At 42.9% G+C, this 26,814-nt stretch overlaps 1 protein-coding gene across 10 annotated transcripts in view; it reads left to right on the top strand.

The window, feature by feature from the left end:
* MAGI1 (membrane associated guanylate kinase, WW and PDZ domain containing 1) overlaps positions 1–26,814 on the top strand; it is a 639,927-nt gene that overhangs the window by 573,338 nt on the left and 39,775 nt on the right. For all 10 annotated transcript variants that reach the window (XM_047848921.1, XM_047848916.1, XM_047848920.1 and 7 more), the window contains one exon: positions 23,049–23,080. In XM_047848921.1, coding sequence (XP_047704877.1) covers positions 23,049–23,080 — 32 coding nt within the window. The remainder of the gene's footprint in view (positions 1–23,048; positions 23,081–26,814) is intronic.

The following is a 26,814-nucleotide window of genomic DNA, read 5'->3' as shown; positions in this document are numbered from 1 at the left end:
CTGGGCTCGTAACCACTAGGCTAAGCAGCATCTTGGCTTATAGATGCGTAACTTCAATACCATAAGTATTGAGGGGAATATCTTACGTATAAAGTAATGAATAAGGTCTGAAGTCCATGGGCAAATTGATGCCACTTAATTTTCATCAAAATTTACAGATGATATTTAGTTCGTTAAATCATTGATCCATTTAGGAAAAGCATTATCTAATCTCATCATCTAAGCACATCATCAACATTGTGTGTGTGGTTTTTTTCCTTCTGAAGCGATGCACAACCATCATAATTAGAACTGCAGTGAGCTGTGCACCGGAGTTAAACCCGGGTGATCAGGTGTCTCTCTTCTCTTTGCCCTCTGGTCCTGGGCCTGAGAATGAATTGCAAATTGCACCGCTTCAGTGTTTGACTGCCAGAATCTCTCACATTGAGCTGCAGGACCTCCAAAAGAGGAATTTGGGCTGGTTGCAGAGTGATATCCTAATAGTGCTGGAGTTCTGTGTGTTCACATCAGCAAATTCGGTCATTCTCATCCCTCCCAGGATGCCCAGCTCCATCTACCTCCTGCTTCTTCCCTGGCCTCTGCCATCCATCATACGGCACCTGGCCTTGCAGAGGCCTTGCAGCCCATCCCAGGGCTTCCTACGGCCTGTGCTCCTACTAGAGAAATGTAAAGGCAACTGAATCACGTCACTCCTCTTGTCAAAATGACTTCTCATCATCCAGGTTCAGCTCCAAGGTCCTGTGCCAAAGCTGTAGCCCTTACCCATCCCTCTGTCTGACTGTTTCTTCTCCAAGGGAGCCACAGGGCTCTCTCACTCATGTCCTTCAGGCTTCTGCTCTGAGGGTCTTTCCTCCAAGAAGCCTGCTCTGACCTCCCCATGGAAAATTACAGCACACCCCCAGCACCACTTTTCTGCTCGGTGCTTCTCCCTCACGGAACTCACACTTACTTATGACCTCCATGAGAGCAGGGACTTGGATTTGGTCACTACTTCGTCCCTGCCAGCTGAGATCATGCCTGGCACATTGTGGGTGTTCGGAAAGTGATATATGTTAAGTGAAAAGTGTGAATTAACATCAGGCCCTTTGGTTTTGTAAACACTAATCCTCAAGAGAACTCTCTGGGGTGAGCACTGTATTTTTTTAATTTTAAAGAATTTTTAAAAAAACTTTTAATGTTTATTTATTTTTGAGAGAGAGAGAGAGACAGAGTACAAGCAGGGGAGGGGCAGAGAGAAAAGGAGACACAGAATCCGAAGCAGGCTCCAGGCTCTAAGCTGTCAGCACAGATCCCGATGGGAGGCTCGAACTCACAAACCACAAGATCATGACCTGAGCTGAGGTCAGACACTTAATGACTAAGCCACACAGGCAATGCATAATTTTATAAGAATCTTTAAAGTTTTTTATTTTAATTCCAGTTAAGATATAGTGTTATATTAGTTTTAGATGTATAATAATTCCCATCACCCATCTCACCTGTGCCCCCATCAAACATCAGTTTGTTCTCTGTAATTAAGTGTCTCTTAATTTGTCTTTCTTTTCTTTCTTTTTCCCTTTGTTCATCTTAAATTCTACCTTTGAGTGAAATCATATGGTATTTGTCTTTCTCTGACTCTATTGTCTCACTTAGCATTATACTCTTTAGTTCCATCCACATCATTGCAAATGGCAAGATTTCATTCTTTTTTGTGACTGAATAATATTCCTGTGTGTGTGTGTGTGTGTGTGTGTGTGTGTGTGTGTGTGTGTATCACTTCTTTATCCATTCATCAATCAGTGGACCCTTGCCTATTGTAAATATCTTGCCTATTGTAAATACTGCTGCTATAAACATATGGGTCCCTATATTCCTTTGAATTAGTGTTTTTATATTCTTTGGGTAAATACTCAGTAGTGTGATTGTTGTATTAAAAGGTAGATCAATTTTTGCCTTTTTGAGGAATCTCCATACTGTGTTTGATGGTGGCTGCACCAGTTTGTTTTCCTACCAATGGTGTAAGAGGGTTCCTTTTTTTCCACATCTTTGTCAACACTTGTTTTTTTGTGTGTGGTTGATTTTAGCCATTCTGACAGGTGTGAGATGATATCTCTTTGTCGTTTTAATTTGCATTTCCTTGATGATGAATGATGTTAAAGATCTTTTCACATGTATGTTAGCCATCTGTACGTCTTCTTTGGTGAAATGCCTGTTCATGTCTTCTGCCCATTTTTAATTTGATTATTTGTTTCTTGAGTGTCGAGTTTATAAGTTATTTATGGATTTTGGATACTAATCCTTTATCACATATGTCATTTGCAGATATATTTTCCATTCTCTAGCTTGCCTCTTAGTTTTTTTGATTATTTCCTTTGCTGTACAGAAGCTTTTTATTTTGATGTAGTCCCAGTAGTTTTTGTTTTTGATTCCGTTGCCTCAGGAGACATGTCTAGAAAAGAACTTGCTATGGCTGATGTCAAAGAAGTTACTGCCTATGCTCTTTTATAGGATTTTTTTATGGTTGCAGGTCTCACACTTAGGTCTTTCATCTACTTTCAATTTATTTTTGTGTATGGTGTGAGAAAGTGGTCTAGTTTCATTCTTTTGCATGATGCTGTCCAGTCTTGCCAACACAATTTGTTGAAGAGACTGTCTTTTCCCCACTGGATATTCCTTCCTGCTTTGTCAACGATTACTCGACCACCTGGTGGTAGGTTCATTTCTAGGTTTTCTATTCTGTTCCTTTGATTTATATGTCTGTTTTGTGCCATTGCCATACTGTCTTAATCACTGTAACTTTGCAGTTTGGTTTGAATTCCAGAATTGTGATGCCTCCAGCCTTACTTATGTTCTTCAGTATTGCTTTGACTATTTGGGGTCTTCTGTGGTTCCATACAAGTTTTAGAATTGTTCTAGTTTTGTGAAAAATGCTGTTGGTATTTTGATAGGGATTACAATAAACATGTAAATTGCTCTGGATAGTATAGATATTTTCACACTATTTGTTCTCCTAATCCATGAACATGGAATATCTTTACATGTCTTTGTGTCATCTTTGATTTCTTTCATCATTGTTTTATAAGTTTTCAGAGTTCGAGTCTTTCGCCTCTTTGTTAGGTTTATTCCTGGGAATCTTACTATTTTTGGTGCTATTGTAAATGACATTATTAATTTCTCTTTCTGCCGCCTCATTATTAGTGCATCGAAATGCAACAGATTTTTGTTCATTGGTTTTGTATCCTATAACTTTACTGAATTCATTTGTCAGTTCTAGCTGTTTTTACATGGAGTCTTTTGGATTTTGTATATATAGCATAATGTTATCAGCAAATAGTGAAAGTTTTACTTCTTCATTACTGATTTGGATGCCTTTTATTTCTTTTTGTTGCCTTGAACACTGTATTATTACAGGTAAGACGACAGGCAGTGGGAAATTGACCAGCTCAAAACCACACAGCAAAAAGGCGACCGGGCCTGAGGCCCAACCCAGGTCTGTTTGCCTACAAAGCTCTCTGTCACAGGTTGCTCTAGATCACAAGGAGATGCATTGATGGGCATGTCTCTAGGCCAAGATACTGGAAAACCATGTCACTGAATCATAGGGGTCCAGTTAAGCGTATTCTTCAGCATCCAGTTCTGTAGTTACTAGCCACATGTGGCTGTTTAATTAAAAGTAAATACAGTGTCAAATTCAGTTCTTCAGTCCAGGTGGCCACATTTCAAGAGCTCAGCCACATGTGTAGTTACCGAACATTTTTATCTTCACATTTTTATCCTCACAAAACATGTAATGGTGACACTCTAGAGGCTTTGATTATTTTACCCTCCAAAGGGGATGTTCGATAGGCTTTATTTTACCCCTTGTCTTATTGTTACCCTGTGAGTGGAAGGAAAAACTATGGAATTGAAGGAAACTTCATGGGGGATGGATATCTTTTGTACTGATAATAACAGGTCGTATTTATTAAATCCTTCCCATGGGTAGGTACCTGTCTAAGCTCTTTGCATGTGTTAGCTGGATGTTAAGGAATCATCTGGAATTGGGATTCAGAGAACAAGTATTAGCACTTGGGGCTGTCTGCTCTGTCCCAATGAGACAGCCTCATCAAGATTAAATAGGAATTACAGAGCCTCCACTAGCCAACAAGTGTCTCCTCTTTGAATACTGGCCTGACATTGTCGAAGGAATTTAATTTAAATTATTTTATTATGCAAAGTATCCTTAATCCAAAAAGGAGAAGAAACTGTAAAACACAGGAAAATTCACCTGACACTCTTACTCTATGTTAAAAATATATATATAACCTGCCACATAGCTATCAGCAACTTAAGAGTTTGTCAGAACTGTTTAAAAAGGGAAGATGTTGGGGCGCCTGGGTGGCTCAGTCAGCTAAGTGTCCAACTCTTGGTTTTGGCTCAGGTCATGATCTCAGGGTTCATGGGTTGGAGCCCCTCTGCGTTGGTAGTTCAGAGCCTGCTGGGGTTCTCCCTCTCCCTCTCCCTCTGCTGCTTCCCCGCTTGAGCTGTCTCTGTCTCTGTCTCTCTCAAAATAAATAAATAAACTTTAAAAAAATCTATAAACAAATAAAAGGGAAGGCGTTGACATCTCCTTTGCGTAGTTGTTTCGGTAACTCAAAGTAATTGATGGTCCCCCCCCTTACCTACCTTGCTTAGTTTTTTCTCATAGTTTTGGAAGCCGAGTCCTCTTGTCAGATCCAGTATGCTGCCTCATATCTTCCTAGCTGTTAAACGTTGTTCATGTTAAAATTAGCAAACTTCCTAGCGCTTCCACAGTGCAAAACAGGAGGACATTCGCATTTGCTAGCAAGGAGCCTTCTGGTCTTTATTACTAAAGCAGTTTTAAGTTGCTATTTTGGTTTATTGCCATGGTTTAAAGTTATCAAGGATTTTAGTTGAGACTTCTTTATAGAACATTAGGTCACATTCATATTCGAGGTGACATAGCAAGAGATGAGAAAAATATAAAAGTAGAACGGAGGCCAGGGTGCCTGGGTGGCTCAGTTGGTTAGGCATCCGACTTTGGCTTGGGTCGTGATCTCACAGTTTGTGAGTTCAAGCCCCATGTTGGGCTCTGTGCTGATAGCTCAGAGCCTGGAGCCTGCTTTGGATTCTGTGTCTCCCTCTCTCTCTCTGCCTCTCCCCTGCTCGTGCTTTGTCTCTGTCTCTCAAAAATGAATAAATGTTAAAAAATTAAAAAAAAAAAAAAGTAGAACGGAGGCCAGGGTGGCTGATGGAAGGTGAACGAGGGGCGTGGGGATGGCCTTTGGGCCTTTGGACTGCAGACCGGGACGAGGAGTTCAAATTTCATTTTCAGTGTGAGGACCAGTGTCAATGAAGCAGGGAAGGGACAAGATCTCATGGACGGTTTTTGACAGTCCCTTTGCATACGTGTAAAGAAAGTATTCTAGAAGCACGGGTGGGGAGAGGGAGACCTCTCAGGGACAGTGCACTGGTTTGATAAGGGTATTGGCAGCTTGGACCAGAGTGTGGCACCAGTGGTGACAGAGGGAGCAGAGGATTTAGGAGGACTTCAGGAGCACCAACAGGACTTGATGGGGAACCACGGCATAGAGTTCCGCAGACTTCTTCTGTAAAGGGCCATATGGTAAATATTGTAGCTTCATGGCCCATACGGTCCTGCCACTCTATTCTGTCCTTTTGTAGCAGATGACATGTAAGCAAATGGATTGTGTGTGTTCCAAGAAAACAGTATTTGGTCCACTAGGCTATCACCTGCCGACCTCTCCTGAAGAAGGCGGGGAAAGGGGAGGAGCCAAAAATGTCCCCTGCGTTTTGGCTTGGGTACTTGGATAGATGGAGGGGCCATTTGCTAGGATTTGGCTTCTGAAGTAAGAGTGGGTAAGGCCTTGAACTCTGGAATCCAGGGCTCCTTCTCAGTCATATTAAGTGTGAAGTACCCGTGTGACATCCAAGTGAGCAGAAGCATAGGCAGTTTTCTGGGATCTGCGGTTCAGTAGGGGCAGAGTCAGGGCAGAAGAGATCCGTTTATGAGCCATTTGTCATATCCACGAGTGTGCCACAGAGTGTGAGCTGTGTGCGGCTGCTTTTCTTTTCTGTGGAATTTCATAGTTCTAATCGTATTGTGACAAGCTGCTTCCGAGCTGAATCATTCCTGCTCTTAAGCAAGAATTGAGCACATCCTTTGTGTACAGCTCTAAGATAAGGAGAGAGAACACAGGGACCTCGCAACATAAGTACGGAGACAAGACTCACACTTGAACTTTACCAGCAGTGATATGTAGTCTGAATCTGTCACAGATGTGGGTAACAGGTGACCCAGGCAGGAGGAGGGGTGACAACAGGGGTACCTTTTTGCATGACCTGAGTCTAGAGCAGTGTCTCTACCTCAGCATTTTTAACCTTTTGGGCCAGATAATTGTTCATTGCCAGGGTCCGTCCTGGGCCTTGCAGGATGTGTGACATCTCTGGTCTCCACCCAGTAAGGTGCCAATCACATACCTGCCTCCACACCCCACCCTCCCCACCCCCCCCAAACTGTGACAACAACATATGTCTCTAGATGTTGACAAATGACCCCTTGGGGGCAAATTTGCCCTGTATGAGAACTATCAGACTAGAGCTTGGAAGTATGAAAACCGTTTGGAGTTGCAGACTGGGAGTCCACGGGCAGTATTCGGCCTGACCCACTCATGTATTTTTCAGTAGTCTCTTAAAATTTTTAAAACTCTGAATGCATTTAGTTGGTACCACCAATTCCAGCTTGCCAGAGTCCTCCCAGTTTCCCCTCGCCTTCCATCTGGCCTGGCACACTTTTGCCCGAGCCTGCCCGTTGCCCCACAGGCAGCCGAGTTTGAGACCCAAACACAACGTGTGGAAGGGCTCGTTTGGAGGCGCACAGACTTGCTGTGGACACATTTCCTAGGAAATTTCCTAGGAATTTCCTTTTTAATCACCATCTCAAAATTCTAGGAACCGGTTACCTTTCTTTCCTTTCTATTTATACTTTTTGTGCCAACAAAAGAAATAAGGTATCTTCAGGCATTTTTACCTTTGGCGTTAATTCTCCTACTATCTTACTTTGGTTCCATGTGAAAATTAACTTATGAGTTACCACCTCCTTGGGACAGTCTCTCCCATATGAAAAGTCTCAGCTGTGAGAGATGTTATTATAGCTTCTCCCTTCTCTGATAATAGCTTTGCGACCTTACTGCATCGAGTTTCTCTTTATTGCAAGAGGTGTCTTCCTAGCCTCTGCGCTAAGCATTTTTCAGTTCTGAACATTTCCAAAACTGTTATCTGAGGCAGAGAGTTTACTCTGTGTAATATTTTCTTCACCTTCCTTCATTTCCCTCAAATTAAATCACACATTCTTTACCACCATCTGGAGTTAAGTAGTTGACATGGTTTTTATTGAATCTGTCTTTGCATTGCCACCTGCAGTTTTGAAAACATACCCCAACATATCCTTTGCCTGGTATTTCCCCCGTTTGTATTCCTGCTCCGATATTAATCACGTCCCCTGTTTGTGAACATAATCCTGTTTGGTTCAGACATCTCAGTAGAATCTTAATGTAATGTCTTTGAAAATAGCATTGGGTCCTTAGGAATATTGTGTTTCCACTGGCAACTTGGAACATGCCTTTGTTTGTGCCAAGGTGTTACCTGGGTTTATTTCATACTTCTGTTCTTTTTTTTTTTAATTTTTATTTTTGAGGAAGAGCATGAGCAAGGTTGGGGGGGGGTGCGCAGAGAGAGAGAGGGAGACCCAGAATCCGAAGCAGGCTCCAGGCTCTGAGCACAGAACCCAATGCGGGGCTTGAACCCATGAACTGGGAGATCATGACCTGACTGAAGTCGGACGCTTAGCCGACTGAGCCACCCAGGCGCCCCGTATACTCCTGCTCTTATTGTGTCTCTAATGTTCTCAACGTTTTTTGTTTCTCGCCATATGCAGTACATGCTCCTCGTTCTCGCTCGTCCAGGGGACTTCAGCTGTGTGCTAATCTCTCATTACAGATTAATGACGTGCAAGTACACATTTAAAATAAAAGTGGTTCATCACAACCTCCCCATTTTCTCACGGTTAATTCTTTTTCTGGAAATCTCATTTCTTATATTACGTTTGCCATGAAGAATTCTAAAATACCGTCTTTACGATTTTAACACTTGAGGCAACGGTATTCGAAAGATCCTTTTGGCACTGTGTCGTAGAGTAGCAGTTACAATAGCCGCATCACCCACCAGTTGTAAGACTCCCTCATCGAGGGAATCCGTCTCTGTCCCTTGTGTCGGCTACCACCTCACCTCATTCGGCAACCTGAGGTGTTTTGTTTTGTTTTTTTGGCAGTCGGTTATGTTCAAGGGCTCTGGCATGCTGCCTTCATCTAAAAAGCTATGTTTTAAAAAGCTTTTGCATCATTGCATAAACACTAATCAGGTTTTTTTTTTAATCATTTGGAGATAATCGGAATTAGGTCAGTGCTCCCTTAGATAGATATGAATGTTGTTTCTAATTTTAAAAATGTTCTCTGTGATTACTTTTGCTATAGACACCATGTACCCAAGTGGGGAATGATTGCATTAAAAAATCACAGAACTGCCCATTGATTAATGGGATTCTTTGTAGGTTTCCCCCCTGCTGAGCAACTTCCACTTAGACTTGGCTGTTGAAGAAGGAAGAAATAGTTTTACAATCACAGAATTTCTCCAGCTGTGCACTGTTGACATCATGGAGTGGATCATTCTTTCCTCTACATCATAGGCATCTTGGCAGCATCCTGAGTCTGTACCCACTCGGATGCCGGAAGCACCTTTTCCTCCTCCCCCATGGTAACTTCCAACAGTGTCTTCAGAATTGGTCCGTGTCCCTTGAGGAGCAGCATCAACTTTTTGGGGGGAAAGTACTGTTTTGGGCACCCATCTTGCTTTTGCTATTGGAAATGCTCTGCTCTATTTTTTTTTTTCCAAGTGCAGGTGAAATCAGTTTATGGATTACTTGTGGTTGAACTTGGATGGAAAAAATTTCAACACAAGAATTCCCCATTTCCTCTCCATCATTGCTTCTACTCAGCAAAAGAAGTAGCAGCTTGGCCAGTTGTCACAGTGGCCTTCTGTCCTCCTCTCTGCCACCAGCTAGCAGTGTACCCCAGGCCAGCCATGGGCACTGTCCCTGGGCCTCTGCATTGTCATCCAAAATATGGGTGCAGCTGGACCCTCCTCAGTACTGTAGCGAGGATGGAAGAAGAGGAGGGCTTCTGGTATTTGCAGTGTGGCCCTGTCCTGATGGAGGGTTTTCTTGTCCTTCACATTAGACAGGACCTACGAGAAAGGAGGTAGAGGAGATATGCTCAGGTGGTCCTGCTTCTCAGCATTTGTGGCCTAATTTTCTGGGACTGAGAAAAGGTGAAGGAAGGCAAAACAGAGGAGCCTCAAGGGAAAAAGTAGCCGGGGCTATGTTCCTTCCGATCTGTGATGACATGGTTCTCAGTAAACGGTGAGACGAGACAGAAACAGTGGAATCAGGACTGAACAGTAATAGTCACGAAGTTTTTCCAAGATCTCCCCTTTAGAGATCATATCCTTCCTGGGTTTTTTCCTGCTGAAATACACCTGCTAAACTACCTGCCGAAACTACCTGCTAAATGGTAGTTTATCGTTCCTTGTCCCCCTTGTTAACGATCTTAGTTTGCAAAATGAGGAATGGGCACATTGTGGTCATTTGCTCAAATCTGCTTTATGAAAATTCAGTGGTTCGTGAAATCTCAAATCTAGGCATCACTGATGCAGAGAAGGAGGCCTTCAGAAGTTTGGGAAGACAGGAAAGGAGGAAGGAGGCTCTGAAGTAATGTGGGGGGGGGGCGGGGGGGGGGGCGTCCAGAATCCAAACCAGAGGAAAGGCAGTGGGAACGTTCCCCTTCTCTGACCATGACTTTTGTGGCCTCTTACTTTAGGGAAAGGCTAACTTTGGGTTCAAGGCCAGCGATAGGTTCACCACTCTCCTACAGGTTACCTCTCACAAAACGACCTTTATCAGTCAGACTCTTTAATGAATTCTTTTGTCCTGAGAATGTTAACTCCAACAGCAAGAGAAAACTTGGGTAAGCCGTGCACACGGCACCCCACAATATCCATGGCTGGTTTCTTGTATGTAGAAAGCACTCTCAGAAGCTCCAGGACCGCTTTAAAAAATCCATTTCCATTGTGTTTGCTTGCATTAAGTTGTTCATCTGACTTGACTCTAAGCCTGATTAGAACCTCGTTTACCGAGAAAAAAGCAGCAGGAACCAGCCAAAATCAGACAGGAGAGGAAGCAAAGAATCCTGGTATTTGATCCTCCACAGTGAGAAATCTGTTAAGCGTCTTCCTCTCTGAAAATACTTGCTGGGTGAGCATGTGTTTCATTTCCAGTATGAATTTCTCTTACCCTTCCCTGCCATAAATGCAAAGTACTTCTTCAAGGAAGTGCCCTGGGATACATCTCGTTCCCAGATAAAATATTTCATTAAATAGCCTTGCAATTCTTGAATTTTCCCTGCATCTTAAATGTACTTGACCTATAAAAATTATTTCTAATTGAGATTCCTCCTGAGTGGGACCGTGTGCGTGTTGGGCGGTGGGGGTGTGTGGGGTATGCTTCTGTCTTGAAGCCAATGCAGTTGGCGAAATGACTTTTGACTCACTGAAACCTGAAATCTAAGAGTTGAAGAACGCCTCGGTTTCCGCTGCATCCACTAGCTATATGGGGCAGCCGCCAGTCCTTAGAAAATGACAAAGTCAGGCAAACAGCTTTTCTTCTTCGTAGTTCACATAATCACGGAGTCCAATTCAGATATTGTTTCAGCAAGAGGATTTTAAAGACATCTAATATCTCCATGGGAGATGAATGGGGCTGCTCCTCACATGTCCTCTGCTCTTTGGAAGAACTTGACCCTTCAGTAAATGGCTCTTTAGGTCTGACTTCCAGACGCTTTGAATAATGTAGTGCTGCAGGACTCCCAAGTCGGATCACCTTGCCGTTGTTAACTAGGACCTGTGTTTTCTAAAGCTAATGTGGTTTCCTAAATTTAAGAGATTGAAATAAAGTTTGATACGGTGCCGGGTGGCTTCAGTCACAACTAAGCAGTTCAATGATAAAGTTAATTGAAATGACCAAATGAAAAGACACCCTTACAGAGCAAATGGGAAAATTTGCTTCCAATTTTGCAAAAGTACCTTGTGACTGAAAAGCTATTGTCACACCAGTAAGGCTGTTAAAACCGCTCAAGAGATTCATACATTTAAGCTGGAAAAGACCTGAAATATTCTTTTTCATCAGTGTTTGTTTGCCTTTTGTGACGAAGGCTAAGTCATTGGGAATCTTTGAACTCAGTGTCGGCATAAAAGTTGCTTTTCTAAGGAAAGGTGTGAAGGGTATCCTTCACTTAAGAATTACTTCGACTCTGAAAAAGTCCCTGAGAACACATCCATTTGCTGGAGCGGAGAGCTGCGGGGTTTGGGGTTTCTTTGTGAGTCTTCGTTAAATCTGAGACCCGAGCCATCCGTTGTGATGGGAATTTAGAACACAAGGTGGCACAGCAGACAGAACCTTGCTCTCCGCGCGGAGGGAGGCAGCCTGGAGCTGAGCTGAGCTGAGTCGGCAGCACACGAATAAATCAAGAAACAGCCCAAGGATCAAGAGCTGTTAAGCAGTCACAGCAGCGATGTTGATGATCAAAAGACCACGCTGCCCCTCCCCTCTGCCTCCCTGGCCCTTCCTGCAGCCCTCAAGATACAAATGCATTTCATAAGCGCTACACATTCGCACATGCATTCAAAAGGCAGTTGCTGAACTGGGGGCCAGATACTGCTTTAGGGCTGGAGACTAGCCCTAGGATCAGAGAGACCAGGTCCCTGAATGGGAGAGAATAAGCCAGTAAATGATAACAATCAACAATGGAAACAATAAACAGGTAAACAAATAGTATGAGCTTAGAGAATCACAGGGTCTCTGGAAACAAAAGAAACAGGACTGCGTGAAGAAAGTGTCCTCAGAAGTGTCACCTTTGGATCTGCTGACTGCCAGGATCCCTGGGTGGCTTCTCAGAAGTAGCAACATTTGAGGAGAGCCCCAAGTGATGAGAAGCCACACATGTAGGTCTACGGGCATAATGTTCCAGGTGGAGGGAACAGCCAGTGCAAAGGCCCAGCAGAGTAAAAGGAATTAGTCTGGAAGTGGAGAGTGCCATTCTGGCTGGAGCATGGGTAGGAGTAAGGGTAGTAGGAGATGAAATCACAGAGGCAGGCAGGGTCAGACGAAGGAAGGCTTTGTGGGACACGGAAAAGAGCTTGTACCTCGTTGAAACTGTGTTGGGAAGCCATAGAAACATGTAGTCTGCAGACCATATAATCTGATTTATGCTGTAGAAAGATGTTTCTGGCCTCTGTGTGGATAATGGATTAAAAGGAATGAAGAATAAAGCAGAGACTGATTCTTAGGTTCTTACAGTCATCTAGGCTAGAAAAGCTGGTGGTTGTGGAGATGGACTGACGGATGGGTTCAGGATATATTTTGGAGACCTGTGTTGTAGGAAAGATACAGAACCTCAAAAAGGGCCTTAAATTTCAGGGGTTTAGTGTCCTGTAAGGTTAAAACAATGCAGGATGCTCTCCTGGATCTCTTTCTTGGTCCTGTGCCTAACTTTACATTGCTAAAAATAAAGCAACCAGGATAGAAGTCACCCTAAAAGTCAGTAACCCTGAAGAAAAGGATCCTGGCATGTATTTTTTTTAACTCAGAAGCTTCTCAGCACCAATTACAGTGATAGGTTTCCTTTCAGGGCCAGTGGCCTTAAAATAAGGGCCCACACAGTATCCTGTTTTTCCAACCCAGAAAAGGAATCCTTATTGGTTTTTTCTTTCAATGAGCTATTTTGAACTATTCTTTCTTTCATCCCCCCCTTACACATTATAAGCAGCTAAAAGTCAAACTTTCAGCGTTAGAGGAACTGCTTTGGAGCTTCCAGGCTACAAGTAGGGGTCTCCTCTTGCAGGGAGACCTCGACAAGCATGGGGAATAAGAGGAGTGGGGGACAGGGCCAACCCTTAAGAATTTCCACAAAAACCCGTTCACACTTGAAATACAGATGTTAGTGGGGGGCACCTGGGTGGCTCAGTCGGTTAAGCGTCTGATTTTGGCTCAGGTCATGATCTCATGGTTCGTGAGTTCGAGCTGTGTGCTCACCGCTCAGAGCCTGGAGCCTGCTTCAGATTCTGGGTCTCCCTCTCTCTCTTTCCCTTCCCCATTCACACACTGTCTCTCAAAAAAATAAAGTTTAAAAAAATATCAAAGAAATAACAGGTGTTAGGAAAGCCAAGTTCTCAGCATGACAGGTAGGGAGTCTTCCTCAGAGTTAGAAGCATTTATAGACTAAGACAAGACCCTAGGCCTAAATACCCGAATTACAAATGTTTCTAACCAACATAGAGTTGGAGAGCTCTCTTGGAACCTTTTGAGGAAGTGGCGTAATTCCACCCTTAAAAGAGTAGATCTTGATTGAAATATTCTCTGGAGAAGAAAGATGGGCCTCATGGTACATCATGACCAATTAGTGGTCTTTTTCAGTTGACAGTTGTTTTTCTTTCCCCTTCTAGAAAGAATATGCCATAACTCACTCCTTTTCCTGCACCTTTTTTTCTTTTTAATTACATTATTAGGTGGTGTCAGGATACATTTGCAAGCTAGGAAGAGCTCCTACCCACTTTGGAAACTGTACTTTATAGGACTTGGGTGTCAGCCAAGCTGTTAGCTCTAAAGAGTTGCTTCATTGCCCGCAACTCAGAGACCAGTCTTGTTATATTTTTAGTATGTGTAGCCCTGAATGGCCCATGATTTAGGTACTGTGACTTGGGGTAAAATATCAGAGAACCTGACTGGCTATGCCTAGACTCCCATGCTATCTCTACAAAGGGAACTCTTCCTAAATCCACATCATGATTATGGGTTCAAGATACCTTGACCTGTTGACCAACAGGATGATATCCATGAAGCTGTAGGCAAAAATTTTTATGAATGCATTTTTTTATGGGTAAACACCCCTTCATAGTGAGCTGTGATCCAGAATGGATTAAGCACCTTCGAATGAGACCGTATAGTTCAGTGTTCAAAAGCACAGTCTTGGCATTAGACCAAGTCTGCCTTCAGCTGCTCACCTGAGTGTGTGACCATGGCCGTGTTACTTAATCATCAATGTCCCGGTTTTCTCATCTGTAAAATAGGGATGATGTTAGTACTGAACTCAGCAGTTGAGAAGAATAAGTGTATGTCAAAAGGCAAGCTCTCAGCTCTTTTAGTTCATTTTACTCTCAGCTCTGAAGTTAGAAGACTTCTTTTTTTACAAAAATGGACAAACGAGAGGCCAAGTTGTTGACCCTTTATGGTGTATTCCACGTGTTTTGGGGGGTCAGCCACAGTAGCACTAGTTATTCCATTGACCATTCTGAAGTGACCGTTCATCTCTCAGGAATTGCACGGTGACAGTACTTTTGAGCGGCTCCAAGTATTAATGACTTTGGGCCTCTCCTCACCTGCGCCAGTTCAAGGCTTATGACTTTGAGGTGAAAGGCTCTGTAAACTATTAGCAGCCACCAGACTTGCAAGCCATTTATTTCTCTGTGGGACATATTTATTAGGCTGTATGTACTGTGTAATTGAAGCCGACTTCTCTGTCACTATAAAGCCGGGCAACCATGTTCTTCTTACCAAATGCCAACTGACACGCATTGGGAGCTCCTTATTCCAGAGATCTGAGACCCAGTCATCTCTTTAAATTATGATGTCCGTAATATTTTGTAATGACCATCATTAGGTCCCCAAAGGAAAGAATGTCTTCCCCTTTTTGGAGACACTGGGGCTGACGCTCTTGTTCTTGGCAGCCAGTATCATATTTGCATTGAAACATTACGCCGCAGGGTTGGTCATAGGATTTGATTGGAGGAAGGGGGAGAAAAAGCAAACATGTCTAAACTGCAACCCTTTTTTAATTTTGTTTTATGGATTCAATTTTGAGATATATAGCACTTGTAAGGTCCTTCAGTGAAAATGTACTCTAGTTCAAACTTGGCCTTGAGTTTATATTGGCACGCTGATTTTGCTTTAAACAAACAAACAAAAAAAAAACATTTTAGGGGCGCCTGAGTGGCTGTCGGTTAAGCGTCCGGCTTCGGCTAAGGTCATGATCTCATGGTTTGTGAGTTCAAGCCCCACGTTGGGCTCTATGCTGAGAGCTCAGAGCCTGGAGCCTCCCTTGGATTCTCTGTCTCCCTCTCTCTCTGCCCCTTTGCCACTCATGCTCTGTCTCTCTCTCTCAAAAATAAATAAACATTAAGAACTAGTAATAATAAAATAAAAATCACAAACCTTTAAAAAGCTTGTTATTTTTCAGTCAAGCATCAGTCATTACATGTTGCTTCCAACCTCCTGACCCCACAATTAAATACCAGCCTCCTTCAGTGTTCAGGTCCTCCCCTCTGCCTTCTTCTTCATATCAGATTAGCTTTCTTCTCTCATACTCCCAAGAGCAATAGTGCTTCTTTCCATCATGGCCCTTAGCACTGACCACACTCAATTTTGTCTAGTGTGTGCGTGTGTGTGTGTGTGTGTGTGTGTGTGTGTGTGTGTGTTTTTAAGACAGACTACGAACTCGTCCAGGTCAGAGCCATGTCTGATTTACCTTTATCTCTCCCGTAATGCTTCGGTAGGCATATGGCAGAGCTCAGTAAATCTTGCATGGGTGAACAGTCACATGGACGGTTCCTTCCAAGCTCAGGTATTGGCTCTTCCATCATCGTGCTTCTTTTTCATCACCAAAACTATCCCTCTGAAATTATTTGCTAGGTTATGTATATTCTCCCTTCCCCCACGTAACGTGAGCCCTCTGAAAACAAGACCTTGTAAAAGATCTTATTTGTTGCTTTAATTCATCTCCAGCTCTTGGCCAAAGCAGGCCCTTAGCACAGTTTGGTTACATGAGGGAGTGAATTCCTTTCCTACCTCCAGTGGAAAAAGTTAAGCTGAGTGTACCTACCTTTTGCAGTTTTCTTCCCTCAGCATTTTACCGGTAGGGTGAGTGCAGTTTAAATGTAATCCTGGTTTATACCTTTTTTTTTTTAATGTCTATTTGTTTTGAGAGAGAGCATAAGCAGGGGGGTGGGTGGCAGAAAGAGAAGGAGAGAGAGAATCCCAAGCAGGCTCCACGCTGTCAGCGCAGAGCCCAATGTGGGGCTTGATAATCACAAACCATGAGATCATGACCTGAACCGAAATCAAGAGTCAGATGCTTAACTGACTGAGCCACCCAGGTGCCCCTTGGTTTATGTGTTTTGTATTAAGCAAACCAACCAAACAAAAAAACTAGTTGGCTGCGATGATGCAGATGGCTCTCTAAACATGGGTTACTAGCCATTAATGTTAGTTATTTAAAGTCTGTGATTTGCTGAGAAGTAATGATCAATTCTGCCTAGCTGAGGAAATCACAGATTTTCTCACTCTTTCCTTCCTGCACGCCTCCATCTTGGTACTTCCTGCAACTCTGAGTGTTTTGATCCGTCCTCATACTGCCTTCCCCCCCAATAAAAGCATGACCCTACCAGGTTCTTTGTTCTTTCATGTAGCAGCAATTTTGCTGATAAATATTAGTGCTCTGCAAAGTCCTTTAATGGAGTTTCTCTCCTGAGAAAATTTTTCCATGTGCCCTTTAGCTCTTCCCGAGAAAGAAGAAGAAACATGCACTGAAACTTTTCTCTTTCTGCTTGATCCTTCCTTCTCATTATCCTTCCTATTTGCAGATAAAGTATTTTATATACACTGTCCTTATTAGAGGCACAAACTTAGCAGAAGCCATCCTCACTCCAGGAGTTGCATCTAACACCATAGACATGTGCTTGGACAAGGTGACTTAACCTGGGGTTCAAAGAACCCAGGAGAATTGGCTTATCAAGGTTACTGGTCAAGATTTCAGAGACTACTGGAAATGATAAGCAAAATTATTTGCTTCTATGCAGCTTTGCTTCAGAGAGGCTCTAACAGATTTTTATCCTATTTTCAGTCAAGGCCATGGCCCAGTAATTTGTAACACAGCCACTTGAGTAGAAATGGTAGTCCTTGAGCCAATAGAGAGCTAGAAGAAGCTCCAGGTAATTTTTAACCTAGCGGTGCACTAAAGTGAATAAACACATATCATTGTCCAAACTCACTGAATAACGCTTCTCTGTTTATACTTGTCGTTGTGTGTAAAATCTGGAAAACTTGGGAAAGACTCAAAGCAATATGAATAACTTACTAATTCTAGAATTCAGAAACAGTATTTTAATACATGTTCTTGTAGTCTTTGGATGTGTGATGTGTGTGTGATACATGCATATACCTATTTTTACAATGAGCTTATATTCTGTGTACAGTTTTATCCTGCTTTTAACATCTTGTATCATTACTACTTTTCCACATCACTAAATGTTCTTCACTGGACCCATTTTTAATGGATTCATAATCTTGTTGATAAAACAATGTGTTTGCTCAGTCCCCTGTTCTTAGGAGTCATTTCCAATTTTTATCTTCTTTAAATAATACTGTGTTGAACATCCTTTTAGATACACGTAAATCTTTGTGAGCCTCTCTGATTATTTCCTTAATGCGCACTCTTAATGATGAGTTTATTGGGGGTAAAGTCAGCTATAATTTTCAAGTTTGGCATTTGGGAATACATGTTGATGTCTTTTAATTTTTTTTAATGTTTTCTTTATTTTTGAGAGAGAGAGAGAGAGAGAGAGAGTAAGCAGGTGAGGGGCAGAGAGAGAGGGAGACTCAAAATCCAAAGCAGGCGCCAGGTTCTGAGTTGTCAGCACAAAGCCCGACGCGGGGCTCAAACTCACGCACTGTGAGACCATAACCTGAAGTTGGATGCTTAACCAACTAAGCCACCCAGGCACCCCAATTGATGTGTTTTAGAATAAAAAAGATGGGTCTGAGATGAAAATGTGCTCAGGAGTAGTCTATTCTGTTTTTGGAATATAAGAGTAGCTCCAGACCAAATTCTCACAGTCGTCTTTTCCGTGGCTTTCAGTGGTCTCCATGAACTAACCACCTGATTGCCTCAATCAATCAGTCTCTCTCCCGCTCTCTTTCTCTCTCTCTTTTTCACTATATGTAACAGTCCCCCTGCTCCTTGAACATTGCATTCGTTACCTGATTCAACACCAGTGCTGTTTTCAGTCACCCATTTTGCGATGCAAAACTTTAAAGAATCCCCTATGTTCTAGGACATGTTCTAGCACATTAGTATGTGCTAGAATGCAAAGGAGGAAACCAAAATGTTTCCATTAAAACGCTCACATCTAGAGACCAAGTGCACACTGGATTGGCCATCACAATAAAAACAATATAAATTAATGGCATAGTACATTTTTGTCACTTGTAGATCCACTTTGCTTATGACAGTGACTTTCCGATTCAGACTTTCAAAGCCTTTTGCATGATTTTTTCTTTGTTCTTTCAGTCGGTGAGGTTGGTTGACATTGTCACTTCCTTTAGCCTGGAGGAAGTTAGGTCCAAGAAAGTCTGATTTCTTTGCCACAACTCAGGCTTGATCATCTCGGTGCCAAAAGGGCAGTGAATGACTAATGTTTGGCTTCCCGTGGAAGAGTAGCTGAGCTATCGACATCTTCCCTATGTCCATTTAGTCCACAGGATAAACACAAGTCTTAATCTCAACAGGGTGCCTAAAGAAACTGTGTACATATATATTAATTTGGGGGAAAGTAAGCAATTCTTGAAGGCTCTAGAGGTGAATGATGGCTCTTGAGATTTAAGAGTGCAGTAAAATGTTCTGAAATTTGGTATATTCATCTTACTTAAAAAGGCAGTATAGCCTTTTGTTTATTGTGGTATTCATCTGCGTGTACGTGTGTGTTCATAAATAAGTAAAGCTTTGCTTGTAGAAGATCCTAAAATAGGTAATAAAACCGTGAGCCAAAGAACACACAGTTTTGGCATGTAACCTTCTAGTCTTTGTTTCCAAATGCATATGTATTCTGTTATGTTTTTACTTTTTGCTATCAATTTTTGCATACAACCATTGTAAAATTTCACCAAGAATAACATTTGCCATTTAGTTGTGTGCGAACGTGTTCAGTAACGTGGCTTTATGGTCTTGGTATTTAAAAGGAAAGCGTTCTCTTCATGTTATTTGGTCAGATTCCAGTCACTAACAGAGAATTTGCCATTTGGTTTCTCCAAAAGGACATTTCCTTTTTCATAGGGAACTTTGGAAATTCAGGTCCCACTTTTCTCACTTGTGTAAATCACACTTAGACTCACACTTTGAATGTATGCTTCCCCGTAAAAGTTTTCTGGGACCCCTTTGAAATAGCATTTGCCACCTTCTCGGCTCTAAGAGCAGATGGTGCCGTTGGTAGACTCTTCCTTCTGCCTCTTCTCAAAATCTCCCTTCTTTTTCCTGAAGGGAGCAGGTGAGCCCATTAAGACAGGTGCTGTTTCTTCCCATACCTCACATGTAGTAGGTGACACGATTGCCCCTGGGAACACAAAGTGCGATTTGTCCTGGGAAAACCACCATTGGGCTGTGAAGCGTGGGATCACGCTGCTTTCTGTCGCCCATCCAGTGTGGGATGGCCCGCACTCAGCTCTCACTTGATAAGAACCACATCGTGTGCTTTCTAGGTCTTGGAAAATTCTGCCAAAGGGTGACCTTTTTTGAGTATTTTCTGATGAGGTCTCCCAGCTGTTTTCAAACCATCTGAGTAGTTTTGGCTAAAATATATTATAAATTGTAATCAGGAGCTTTGTTCCCGCATTCATATTCATTAGATTTTAAGATTTAATGACTGTGGACTTAAAGCAAATCCTTGATTTCTTTTTTAAAAAGCACTCAAGTGAGTCTCTCGATTTTTGACTTTCTGAATACTAATTTAGGGCCAACTTTGGCTCCTGTGAAAGGTGTAGCTTTTGAAAAACAAGGTAGCAAAGAGGAACAAATTCCTCTCTAAATGAATAGTTTTTCTTCTTTATTGTAAAATACAACTTGTAGGGTCAGTTGAGCTGGGATATTTTGGGATGTTGCACGGAGGGCTTCCTCAGAGGAAACAGGACTATAACTCTTACCCCAGTTTGCTTCAGACTGGATGGTTTTGTACACCTAATGGAAGGGCCATTAATTAATTAATGTTCATGTTTAAATAAATGTTTTATTGCCTCAGCAAGATTATGAATATGGTATTCTTGATGAAGGTTCTTGATGAAGAATTCTAGATGAAGGCTAGGTTGGCCTCACCTAGCCCCTCCGATCCCAGCCCCTCCTTGCCCACCAGAAACACCCCAGTGATGAGTCTTGTGTGGACAGTTGTGGAATGCAGACACCGTGCCTTTGTTTGGGTATATTTGACACCGGCCTCCTCCTGTACCCGCCGTTCTGCAGCATGCTGCTTGCATTCAGCATCGTGTTTTGGAGCCCATCCATGCTACTCAGAGAAAAAGCTCACTGCTTTTAACCTCTGCAGACTGCCTTATAAGTGCGCTGTTCCACAGTTTCTTTAGAACCTCCGGTCCTTTCCAGGTTTCTTTTATGCCACCCCTGCTGCAGTGAGCATCCTTGTATATACCTGCACTTTGAGCGTGTGTTTCTGTATGATAGGGAAAGAAAAGTACCCTTTATTTTATACACGAACTCTTCAGAGACCAGGAATTTAAGATGGTCGGTTTTATAAATGATTAGCAGAGTATGGATCAAAGCCACTTTCCCTGACTCCTCCTACCTCGTTGGAGATTCTTGACACATTTTTATAGAGAGTCACTGGGATCTTGTGTGAAGACAAGTCTGGTGAAAGCTAACTACAGTGAAATGTTGCATCTTGCAGTTAACGAAGAAGGTCAGTCAGAATTAGGGAAAAAAATCTGAGTGCAAAGATGCAATATTATATACTTTTGAAGTGTGTGCAATGACCAACACTAATATAACTGAATAAAATTCCTTAAGGGTATCACATTAATGAACAAATAAAAGCACTTCATAATTTTTTAAAGAATAGTGACCCAACCAGATTACCCAGCACAGTTATTCTCATCCACAGTTAAAATAGTTCCCCTGCAATATTTTTTAGACTTTAACAGGTTAGGCAGATGACCTTTCCTAGGGGGAGGAAGATAACCATAAGCACGTCCTTCCTGAACGGTGTAAATTCTCAAAGGCCGGTGAAGGGGTTGACATTTGAGAGGCCTCCTCTACGCCAGGTGTGAGGCTTTAAAATGTTTTGTCTCTTTAAGTATCATCATCCTGTGAAGTGAACCTTACTATCTCCATTTCGTAAACTGAGACGCTGAAGCATGGACAGCTCTAAAGCCAGCTTCACGAAGGTCTGCCTGTGCGATCTCGCTGGACCTGAAAGAGTCCTCCTCTTTCCACCGTCTCCCAGTCTCCTTAAATGTAGTCCTCAGACCTCCTGCATCGGAATCTCCTGGAAGATTTGTTTACAATGCAGATTCCCCGGCCCTTGGGGGTGGGGCCCAGGGTTCTGCATTTGTAAAAGTCTGTATGTTCTCCTTATGTACTTGGAAGTCTGAGAGCCACTCGGCCGGGCCGTGATGACCTCGTTTTGGTGATGATGTGATGAGCCTTGCCAGAAGCGTCCCCAATGCCTTTGGGGACAAGTAATCCATGAGAAGCCATGCCTCACTTGCAGTGGGCACATGAGCAGTGCTCCTCTGCTGGCTTCCTCCTACTCATCCACTTCTGTTGCCTCGTGTTACTTGTGCTGAACTTAGCACAGCTCATGGTTTGACAAGTCACTTCCCAAAGCATTGAAATCATCACACTACACGGGGATCATTTTCTAAAAAAGGTTGAAGTTTCCAGTGCAAAATCATCAGATCAGAAGTCTATCTTTTGTGCCCAGTACAGATGGAATCTGCATTTTGCATTCTAACCCTTGCTCAAACCAAAAATGAAAAATAGATAAAAAATGAGAGGACAGCTTGCAGAAATGATTACCTTTGAAACACCGTTCTATGCTTTTATTTTTCATTCTAGCCCTCCTTTGCTTCACTCTCCTGTTGGCAGGTTTCCCACATGTCTGCCCCTAATCGCTGCTGACTTTTCTAGAAGTGTGCAGCAATCACCAGCCTCTTCCAGCTCTCACCCTCCCATGAAAGACGGGGTTCTGGAAGAGCCAGCTAGGATCAGTGAATACCTTTTTCTCTTCTGCCTTTTTTCTTTATCCATTATCATCTTCTCTCAGCTCCATGAAATTTTCTCATTCACTCCCCCAACAATCTGCTTTCCTCTTGAGGGTCTGGCCCCAGCTAGTGTCCTTTCCAACAAGCTAAATAGGAGTGTGCTTGGTTGACTGACATGCATGGAGAGGTGTGCCCGTGGTCTGGAGGGGGTCCTACAGCAAGTTAAATTTGTGTTCTCTGCTGTCAAAAGAACATCCATCCGTCTTTGTTTTGGTGTTCAGCTCATCCAAATAAAGAAGGCATTTCCTCTCCTGAAAGGCGGTGGGGGGCGGGGGAGGGAGGGAGGAAAGGAAAGAAACGACCCAAAAAAAAGAAAGAAAGAAAAATTTAATTTTAACCATGTACTCCTCTGCAACTAAATATATACCCCTTCCTCTGTCCTGATTGGTCCGCTTCAATTGACAAGTGGATCGTGGGGAAAGGAAATATCCTGGACTTAATTGTAAGTTAAGTCTCTCTTAATCCAGAAGAGCATTTGAGATTCTGTCCAAGTGTTCAATTTCCCAGGCCGCTGAGGTCTGTGAATTTCTTTTCCCAGCCTCCAGGCTGCTGCAGTACAAGCCAGCATAGCTAATGCAGATAGATCTCCTGCCTCTCGCTCTCCTCCTCCCTCTGCTTTGATTCGATATGAACAGCCTGGTAACTCCGATGCTGGGGAGAAATCTGACATAACTCTGCAGATGGCTAGGTTGCCATGAAACACCTGGGGATTGTTCTTTAAGGAAAAGGTAACATTTATATGCTAATGATTTTTTCCCCTCTTCCCTCCTTGTTGCATTTTTTCCAGGGTTGCCAGTTCCCAAGAAGAGCCCAAAGTCGGTAAGGACTTGTCAGTTACTTGATTCTTGTTTGCCGGGGGGTGGGGGCTGGTGGTGGGAAGGGACGCCGTCTGGTTTGACTTCACGTAACGTGTTTTAGAGTAGATGGGGGAGACGGTAGCTCCGGCTCATTTGATTAAGTTCTGAGGGTCTGTTTGGTATAGAAGGTGTTTGGGTTTGTCTTTAACTGTCTAGTGATTTGTGGGCAGGCTGCAGGAGCCAGGTTAAAGAATGCATGTTTGGAATCTTCTCTATAAATGCATCACGACTGGCATTCAAATGGATGACTTTCTTAGGTGTTTTAACTTGTTACAAATGCTATTGTTTCCTTTGGGAGGGGGGTGGGGGAGAGCTCCACCTGCTTTCTGGGTAAGGTTGCTCTTAACTGGTGTTTCCATCCGTTCACATGGGCAGATTCTCTCCTTGAGCTTTCTTATGCATTGGCTGATGAATTATTTACAAAATTAAAAAGCCTGCAGGTTTGAAGAATTGCTTTGCCCTGTATATATATCCACGCTCACATGCAACCCTGTTCGCTGCCCCAGCATTGAGAATAAGACATTTCCTTGCTGTCGAAATGTCCTTTGTTGTTTTGCTAGCTTTAGCAGCATTATGCTGCAGGTATAGGATTCTTTAAAAAAAAAATCAATGTTTTGCTGTCCTTTCTAATCTGGTTTCCCTGAAGATGCATTACCTAGTTGACATGTTAGCTAATAGCTTAGAGGCTATGGTGTTGTGCTTGGTGGTGTCAGCTTCTGTTCCCAGGGCACTGACAACAAATTAAAATGCTACTTAAAAACTCAAAATCTGGACCTAGGATGCCTATGAAATTGATCCAGGAGAAGGAAGCTTCCCGATTCATTAACATTTGGGTAAAGAGGGGTACTTCCATGTGGCTTAGAGTATTCGGGGGAGGGAAGATTTACGGCTTTCTGCCATCCGGGAAAGGAGAGCCTTTAAAACTTTGCAGCGAACAGGGCTGCAGTGGAATTCTTTCCACCTGTCTCCAAGCCTGGCGGCGAGAGGCAGAAGTTTATTAAGGATATGAGCAAAGAAGCTTCTTGCATTCTTAAGCTCCACTCCTAAGTTGTCCAAAGAGAAAAGCCTGCAATAATTGATGTGCTCCCAGTGGCACGGTGCTGTGGTGTCTACAACATGTGACTTCGGGCTGCCTCCCTTGTCAGTCTGTGTTAATGTTGAAGCTGAAAAGCGCTGGTAGGTGTGCACATCGGAACCACAGAGATGCCAATGCTCAGGAGCGCGCGCGCGCGTGTGTGTGTGTGTGTGTGTGCACGTGCATGCACATGGCACATGTGTGTCCTGATCCCCAGGTCATAGTCAGAAACCTATTCAGCCTTCAGAAAAATAGAAGTAAATCCGAAAGATGTGTCTCATGAGCTTGAGTTAGCCATCCTTTTTTCTCCCCCACCCGCAAGCGTTTTCCGTGATGCACGGAATTAATTTGCACACCCCACATGGAATGGAGTCTTAACGAGGAGCATACTGGGGGGAGATATAGCAGGTCTGCACAGGGAGCATGACATCAAGGAGTAAGGTGTTCTTTTTGGTTTTGCATCCCATTTAAACTTACTTTGCAAAAGGATGTTGTGGATTTCATTTGCATCGTTTCTTCCCCAAAGTGTTTTGGAATTCACTGCCGAACTCAAAGGATATCAAACAGGTATAGAGCCTGTTTTCACCAAGTCAGTTAAGAGAATTCCCTATGACAGTTTATTTTTGTAGAAGCCGTGTCATTAGCAAGCAGCAAGCCAATTACTCCGGCTGCATTCCTAGGAAAAAAGCATTCTTAACTGCTTTGCCCACAGTCTGCTGGCTCTTAATTACCACAAGCTAAGAGCCTGGTGTGTTGCCGGGTTAGAAAAGAACAAGCCCCCGGCCTGGGGCTTGTCCTTACCTGATTTCTGTGCCAGGACAGGGATGATGGTTTTCACAGCATTGCTGGCACACTCTGGCAGCTGCTGTACAAAATTTGGGAACAATCAGCCAAGGTCTGCCATTGCCAGAGAGCATTGCTAACATCTGTGATCCGTGGGAGCTCTGTACAGGTGGGTTGAGAGCTGTTTCCCTTCCCCAGCTAGAATTTTGATGATGTCCTGCCAGAGAGACAGATGATGATGGGATTTTTCTGGTGGGGTCGAAGGGAATCCATGGGGAAGCTGGATGTCATGGTTCCAGAAAGCCAGGCACATAATAGCAGACAGGGTCAGTTGTGCAAGATAAGTAATGAATGCACGCGGATTGTGCCAGGTTATCACATGCTGAGATGTACCATTAGCTCTGTGAATATACAGTCTTAACCCGGGACCATGTTTTTTCTCTGTTCTAGAGTCTTCTGACATTGTTGGCTCGCTCATGTGACTGACAGCTTCCTTTTGCCCTCATACCTTTTTTTTTTTTTTTAATGTTTTCAATAATTAATTAGTTGGGTTTTTATTAGAACAAAAGGACTTTTTGATCTTGTTTTCCCTCCTGGGCAGTGTCTCTAGCTTAGTCTTAATAAGCAGTTTCACCTACTAGATTTAGTTTAAATGTTAAGCTTATGGGTTCTGTACACTGGGAACAATGGCAGTGCCTTAATAAATTGTTATTCATTTAATACCTGGATGTTAATACCATAACATCAGGAATTTTTTTGCCACATGGCAGAGAAAAAAATAAGACATATTTGCTGTCGGGTTTTAGACCTCACTGGAGAACTGATTCTGAGACCCAATTTAATCATCCTGACTGGAAACCTACTTAACTGAGACTCTTGTTCTGAATCATGCTCAAGGATTTTGTAAGAATTTAAAACTCTAGGGGTGCCTCGCTGGCTCAGTCAGTACGTAGAGCTCACGACTCTTGATCTCGGCATCGTGAGTTCGAGCCCCACATTGGGTGTACAGATTACTAAAAAAATAAATAGGTAAACTTAAAAAAATTAATTTAAAACTCTAAATACCACATCAAACCCTGAATTTTAAGTCAGTATTCACTTTTGTTTTCTCACTAGTTCGTTTCCCAGCTGTGACTTCCCTTTCTCCCTTCCTTCATCTGTCCATCTGTCCGTGTAACCCATCCATGCATCTGTCCATACGTTTATCTTTTATGCGCTCATCCCCCAACTGTCCGTCCATCTATCCATTTATTTAGCAATTAGTATCAAGAACCTACCTAGTAAGTGTCAGGTTTGGTGTGAGGCACTGGAAATACTATGGTAAATAGGTTGGTCCTGTTCCTTTCTTGGCGGGGCTTGCAAACACATAATGTTTTGATTCCTCCTTTCAGAAAAAAGATTCATTGTCACAAATCACCAAAAATTGTCTGCATTTGTTGCCTCAGCCTGTGTTTATTGAGGTTCTTCTGTATGCCAGACCCAGTGCCAGCATACAACAGGATCTAAACCAGAAAACACTCCTGCCCTCAGGCAACTAGGGAGAGAAAAACAATAGTCACATAAACAGGCAGATCTGCATGAATCCTCCTCATGGAGCATAAAGGCAGAAACCTTCCCAAGTTAAAAAAAAAAAAAAAGCAGAAAGATAATCTAGAACCAAGTACACACATAATGAAAATCACTCAGCTCTTAATTGCAACCTCCTAAGTTAAATAGTCCTTACAAAGCCCCAGCAAGGACCCAGAGCTGAGATGCTGTGATCGAGCTGTGGAATTTTTCTGGGTTCCCCAGCAGCCTGAGCAATACGGGAAGCCTTATTTACGTATCTGTTATTGTCA

Source organism: Prionailurus viverrinus, chromosome A2, assembly GCF_022837055.1.
Source record: "Prionailurus viverrinus isolate Anna chromosome A2, UM_Priviv_1.0, whole genome shotgun sequence".
NCBI lineage: Eukaryota > Metazoa > Chordata > Mammalia > Carnivora > Felidae > Prionailurus > Prionailurus viverrinus.
Note: the sequence above shows the minus strand (reverse complement) of the source record. Positions and strands in the feature narration are given on the sequence as shown.